This window comes from Bos taurus, chromosome 15 (assembly GCF_002263795.3).
Source record: "Bos taurus isolate L1 Dominette 01449 registration number 42190680 breed Hereford chromosome 15, ARS-UCD2.0, whole genome shotgun sequence".
In the NCBI taxonomy this organism is placed as follows: Eukaryota; Metazoa; Chordata; class Mammalia; order Artiodactyla; family Bovidae; genus Bos; species Bos taurus.
The window spans coordinates 33,597,899-33,604,042 of record NC_037342.1 but is presented as its reverse complement, the minus strand read 5'-3'; the positions used below and the strand labels follow the sequence as shown (position 1 = coordinate 33,604,042).

General features: G+C 53.5%; 1 protein-coding gene across 1 annotated transcript; it reads left to right on the top strand.

Annotated features, from left to right (window-relative positions):
* The first annotated feature begins 1,548 nt into the window (after positions 1 to 1,548).
* Positions 1,549 to 5,232, top strand: BSX (brain specific homeobox). The gene is made up of 3 exons (NM_001193069.1): positions 1,549 to 1,810; positions 3,772 to 3,968; positions 4,993 to 5,232. The coding sequence occupies exons 1-3, from the start codon at positions 1,549 to 1,551 to the stop codon at positions 5,230 to 5,232; spliced, it is 699 nt and encodes a 232-aa protein (NP_001179998.1).
* Positions 5,233 to 6,144: the final 912 nt, after the last annotated feature.

Sequence of the window (6,144 nt, the reverse complement as noted above, 5' to 3'; positions counted from 1 at the left end):
CAGGCTCCAGGACATGAGTTCTGACTTCATTTAGAGGCTTACTTTCCAAGATCTTATTTTAAAGTTATTTCCCCCTTCTTTCTCCTTCCTCTCACTCTCCTCATCTATTTACCATTTACCAGTTCATCCGTATGGAATACGACGCTCCCACTTCTTGGAGTGCTGTAGTTTGGGGCCTAATTGATTCTGGTAATTAATTTGTTCTACCTGCTAGATCAGATGGAAATCCTACCCGTGCGCCCAAGGATTAGCACTTGGCTTTCTAACACCTCCTCTAATTATCTAATAGCATGGGTTGTGTGGACTCAGTCTCTATTAAAACACTTTTACTATTAGCAGTAGTGATTGGAATTGTGATGGTGACTAGATTTCAACAAATTAGAGCTTAAAAATGGAGAGATGGAAGAGAAGTGGCTTCTTTTAATTTCCCTGAGTTTAACATCAATAATTAGAGCAATTTTCGGAGATGTGAGCTGAAATTACCCCTGCTGTGTTGTAGATGATCACCTTAATTTTAGCAAATTGACTCCAGGGAAATAAATGTGACAGTTTAGAAAAAGACAAACAGAAAAAAAAAAAAAAAAAAACCAAAAGATTGGGAGGGAGGAAAATGAAAAGAAAGGTTGCAAAAGGGAATGGGAGACAAAAACACAGTACAATTATTTTGCAGGCTAGGGTTGGTTGACAAGTGATGATATAGTAGGAATTGCAAGTCATGTGAGTGGAATGAGAAAGTAGTGGAAATTTGAGAAGAGGAGGAGGCTGGCATTAAGAGGTAGTTCTGGACATATTTATACAGATCAGATTACTTGACTAATGTAGATATAACTTTACTCACACCACCCTCTAAAACTGAGGTAAATAATGTTTTGATCATTTATTTACCTCCACAATCCAGTCATCCCTTAGCCATCAACTTAAGTTGGGTCAGCAGGTATAGGCTCTCTCCTCACTTCTCTTCCCCTTCTGCAACCATTGTTCTAAAGTGCCCAGACCCCAAAGCTGAAGTACATACTTTATTCCTGTTGCTTCAGGGCCCTTTAAATGCCCTCTGCTCTCTAAAGAGGAGTTTGTCCGACGGTAGAGACCTTTTCTCTTTCGCTTTCTTTAAAAGACGACTGGGAGCTAGGCAGCTCCTGCAGTGGCCAGGCAGAAATCGAGGTCCAGAAACCTGGCAAGAGCAAGAATCCAGTTCTCTCTGCTTCACTCTTTCCGGGCCTGGCCGGTCGCATTCAGCACCGCGGACAGCTCCCCGCCCCGCCCCGCTCCGCCCCGCGCCCACCGCACCCTCCCCTCTGCCTCTGGCAGCCTTGCCATTGGCTCTCCCGGCTCCCCTCTCCAAGCTGCCAATTCTCCTACACGTAGACCCAGTCTACCCAGGAGCTTATCTTCTCGCCTCTCCAGCTCCGGGGGTAGCCCGAGGCCGAGAAGAGAGCATCAGGGATCCGAGCTCGAGGGTGGTTGGCTCTCGACCAGGCGTGGTGAGACGCCGCCTGCTTCCTACACTTCGTCCCCGGCCCTCGCCCTGTGGCAGGCGCTCGGTTCAAGATGAATCTCAACTTCACCTCCCCTCTACACCCGGCATCATCTCAGAGGCCCACGTCCTTCTTCATCGAGGATATCCTGCTACACAAGCCCAAGCCGCTGAGAGAGGTGGCCCCTGACCATTTCACCAGCACTCTGGCCTCCCGGGTGCCTCTGCTAGACTATGGCTACCCACTCATGCCCACACCCACCCTCCTGGCTCCTCACCCCCATCACCCACTACATAAGGGAGACCACCACCACCCTTATTTCCTCACCACCTCGGGTAAGTAACAGGGGTCTCATGGAATGGGGAGCAAGAACAGGTCTTCCAGCAGACTCTGAGCCTGTGATGGAGCGGAGGAAAGGCCAGAGCTGCCTGGGCCTGGCTTGGTGGCCTCCTTCTCTAAGTAACAGGGAAAGAATGTTGGGGATACAGCTGAGAACACAGGGAGCTCCCTTGAGGCATGCCAACCCAGGGTGGTAACTGTACTTTTTATTATGAAGGAAACATGCCTAGCCAAGAAGTGGCTGTAGGTTTGGGTGATATTCTTGATGCACAGTGTTGGGTTTCCTTTTTCTTGGTCTTGGTCACTTTGGTCCATCTCTGTCCCCATCGCTATCTCTTTCACTCTGAGGGGGACCCCTGACTATCCCACCCCATGGAAGGGAACTCAACTTTTCAGCCCAGAAGCTCAAAAGTCTCCAGTGGGGCCAGCTCTCTCCTTCCAGGTGCTGAGCATTCGCAGATACTTCAGGGGTTTAGAAGTAAAGGAGGGTTTGGGATATTGTAAGGACTGAAGGTTTGGACTGGCCTGAATAAGGGAGAAAAGGTAAGAAAAAAGAGAGAGAGAGGAGGCTGTTCGTTAACCCTCTTCACTTCCAACATCCATCATTTAATTCACAGTCTAGGGCTGGGCTGCCCTCCCCTGCCCCAGTTGCTGGCGTCTCTGGAGCCCCAGCCAAAGTAATTTGATTTCCGAGGCATGGCAAAGAGCAGAGACCAGCAAAGTCTGGCTGGGACAGGGATATGTGGGGGAAATACCCAGTTTTTTTTCTGCTTCTCTCCGAAAGGCCACATTCACACTTTCTTTTCCGGCCTCTTCATTACAGCCCGAATTCGTTGATTCGTTGAGTCCAGATGCAGAGCGTAGCGGGAAAAACAATCCCGGTCGGGGTGGGGTCTGGAAAGACGGGAGACAGTCTGTGAAATGTGGGCGCTGGAATCCACGACAAAAGTTAAAGCGTTTGTGAAGCGGTAAAACCCAGACTTAGGGGCACTGGGTTGGAGGGGCAATTTTAAAACTTGTGTCCGAGCTCGCCTTTTGGTTTTTGCTTCACCACGGGCCGGAGACAGCTCTTATCGCTGCACCCATGTTCCCCGCAAATAGAAAATAGTGGACAAAGCCCGAGAAACAGGAACTACTTGTTTTCTGTTTCTGCTTTTTCTCTCTGGAATCAGTCAATATTGATGTCTGTGGCGGCTGGTCCGCTTGGCGCGTCTCAGACACGGTGAAGCCTGCGAGGGTCAGGAAAGACTCAAAAAGTGTCCCGAGGCAAGGCGCTTCAATTCTTCTGCGTGGGGTTGGAGGGAAAGAACGAGAAAAAGAATGAGAACCAGATCAGAGAGCGGGGTCCCCAGCGCTTCCCCGAAACTGACAGGAAACGTGCGAGACGGAAATTACTGCTCCGTTTTCGCTCAGGAGTTTTACTTGCATCTGACTGTTGGTCTATTCCCTTTGGTTGCAGGCGGGAGAACCGGGGCGGCTCAGTGAAGAGAAAGGTGCTTTTTAAGTAAGGTTGTGAAGCAGGATCACATTCACTGCTTCCATCAGCCCCAGGACATCACTGATTGTCACTGAGTGTCCAGAGAAGACTGGAAGGATCGGGTGGGGGCGGGTGGGGAGAAATAGCTGCTGGACCACTCGACGTTTGCAAGAATATTTTAGTAGGCGCGACCAGAAGTTTTTCTCCAAGAGGACATTTTCAAAGACCTCCGGATCTATTTGATAATTTTCTTTTCCGTTTTACTTACTGTTTACTGTTTGTATTTATAAATGGCCTTTCTGATAAAGATCTCCAAGCGCTATTCTTGCAATTTGTTCTCCCCTGCCCTGCGATTCCTAGGAGAAGCTTTGGGGACGTGGGGCGGGACCGGTGGGGGCGCGAGGCGGAGGGGCAGCCGGGGAACTAGGGTGGGAGTGGGGCGGGCGCTCTCTGCCCACTTGACCGCTCTTCTCTCCGCAGGGGTGCCGGTCCCCGCGCTGTTCCCGCACCCCCAGCACCCGGAGCTGCCGGGGAAGCACTGCCGCCGCCGCAAAGCTCGCACAGTTTTCTCGGACTCGCAGCTCTCGGGCCTGGAGAAGAGATTCGAGATCCAGCGCTACCTGTCCACGCCGGAGCGGGTGGAGCTGGCCACGGCCCTCAGCCTGTCGGAGACGCAGGTGGGCCGGAGGAGGGGGAGGCCCCTTCTCCGCTCGCTCCTCTCCCTAACGCCTCTGGGCGGGCCGCAGAGCTCCCGCTTTATTCTAGACTTCTCCAAAGACCCGTAGGAAGACTACCGACACTTCCAATCTCTTGTCTGAGTCACTGAAGCAAAATCTCTCGAGCGGGTTCCGGACACGGAGGAAAACCCCCTCGAATGATTCCGATGATCATGTCCTGTTTGAGGACTACCATTTCTGCGCCTTCCCCCACTCCTTTCCCATCAGGGCAGTAGCCCGGGTCAGAGGCAAATCAATAAGAAATAAAGAGGGTTCTTGACCCGAGAGAAGTCCACATAAGGATCCCCCCCGCCCCCTTAATGTTTCTCACAGCCGCAAGTCTTCATATCCACCCTCTCCCTAACACACTCTCACACACATGCACAAATATGAGCCTTCTTCCTATTTCCCTGTCCTGAGTGGGAGAATTGTTTTCATTTTCTTCCAGATGCTTTTCACCTGCAACCTCAAAACGCCTGGCTCCACTCCCTCTCCTCTGTTCTCTGAAACCCAACTTGCTGTGAAAGCGCAGGCCTGCCAGGCCCCAGTGATTTTTCTCTCTGATGAGAAGCAGCAACTCTGCTTCTCTTCTCTTCCTGTCCAGGGGTCTTGCTGGACAAGGTATTTAGATGTCACAGTCAGAGAAACGTGAGTTGAACGGAAAGGAAGCTCACCCACGCAGCACTTACTGTTAGAGGTTCTAATTAATAGCAGTATTAGTATGTACTAAGCACACCATATTGAGCCTCGTTGTTATTTTGGGGCAATTACTTCTGAGAGCTCTAGGATATCTGGTTCCCATTCAAGCTAAGACGACAACTTGTGAGCCGTTCAGGTGTGACCTAACCCAAGGGTGAGACAGTCAATGGCTTCTGGATAATTCGTCAGTGGGTTGAAGTCTATTTTCTCAAACCCCAGCAATCGCTTTTATCTTCGCTGAGTCTGAAGGAATGACGTGCTTTTCTGTCTTTCTCCCCGGAATCAGGTGAAAACGTGGTTCCAGAACCGGCGGATGAAGCATAAAAAGCAGCTGAGGAAAAGTCAAGATGAACCCAAAGCGCCTGATGGGCCCGAGAGCCCCGAGGGCAGCCCCCGCGGCCCCGAGGCCGCACCCGCCGAGGCTCGGCTGGGCCTGCCTGCCGGCTCCTTCGTGCTGACTGAGCCGGAGGACGAGGTGGACATTGGGGACGAGGCGGAGCTGGGCTCAGGGCCGCACGTGCTCTGAGCCGCGGGGCCGGAGAGGCGGGGAGGACGCGGCGGGGCGGGCCTGGGAGATCGGCTTCGGGAACACAAATGCTACACACCTGTTAGCCCTCCAACCCGTGCGGGCCGGTGCGCCCGGCCTCCCGCCCCCTTCCCCCGCCCACCCGCCCGCCAGAGCCCGCGCCGCCGGGGCGAGAGTGCGCCTGCTTCGCTTGTCCGCGCGTCCCGCGCCTTCGGCAGCGCCCACGGGAGCTTGGGCTCTCGGCGCCCTAATTCGGTGCGGGAACCTCTTCCCTGCCGCGACTGCAGACCCCTCGGCCCTCGCCCTCAGCCACCTTTCCCCGCTCGTTGTCCAGGCGCTGCGGCCTCTCCACCGGACCCCTTGCCCTTCCTTGGGCAGACCGATGGGCTGCAGGTAAGGGACCGGGTGTTCCGCTCACATCCACTCCGGGACAGACTCTCGCGCTGCTCGCCGCCACGCTCCCACTCTCCCCCGACTCCCTCCTCTTCTCAGGGCGGCGCTTCCATCCTCTCTCTCCAAGGTTCTCAAGATCTCTTGGTTCTGCACCCAGAACCCTTTTTGAGCTTGTGGTCCCCTAGGCCCCCGCGGTCTTCACTCCGGTGACTCCGGCCCCCGTACTGGGAGGCGAGAAACTTGGGCGGAGAAAACCCATCGAGCAATTCCGGCTCCCCACCTTGTTGCGCGCCTGCCCCGCAACTCTTCCACACCCCGCCGGCTATTGATATTTTAAAACTGAGTGTCTCTCGGGTTCTATATGGAAATGCTCGTTCTCATTGCATTTTAGGGAATCTTAGCAAGATGAAGCCTAAAGGAGAATGCGCATCCCCTACCAGGCGTGCCTGTCTCTTTTTTGGGGACTTTTGAGGTGGGGGCAGGAATCGGGTTGGCCCTGCCCGTCGCTCCCCTTTCCTT

Excerpts from the sequence above, each read along its gene's own strand:
- BSX (NM_001193069.1), top strand. The coding sequence starts at position 1,549 with ATGAATCTCAACTTCACCTCCCCTCTACACCCGGCATCATCTCAGAGG. Across the intron at positions 1,811-3,771 it reads TTATTTCCTCACCACCTCGG|GGGTGCCGGTCCCCGCGCTG; the intron begins GTAAGTAACAGG and ends TTCTCTCCGCAG. Across the intron at positions 3,969-4,992 it reads TCAGCCTGTCGGAGACGCAG|GTGAAAACGTGGTTCCAGAA; the intron begins GTGGGCCGGAGG and ends CCCCGGAATCAG.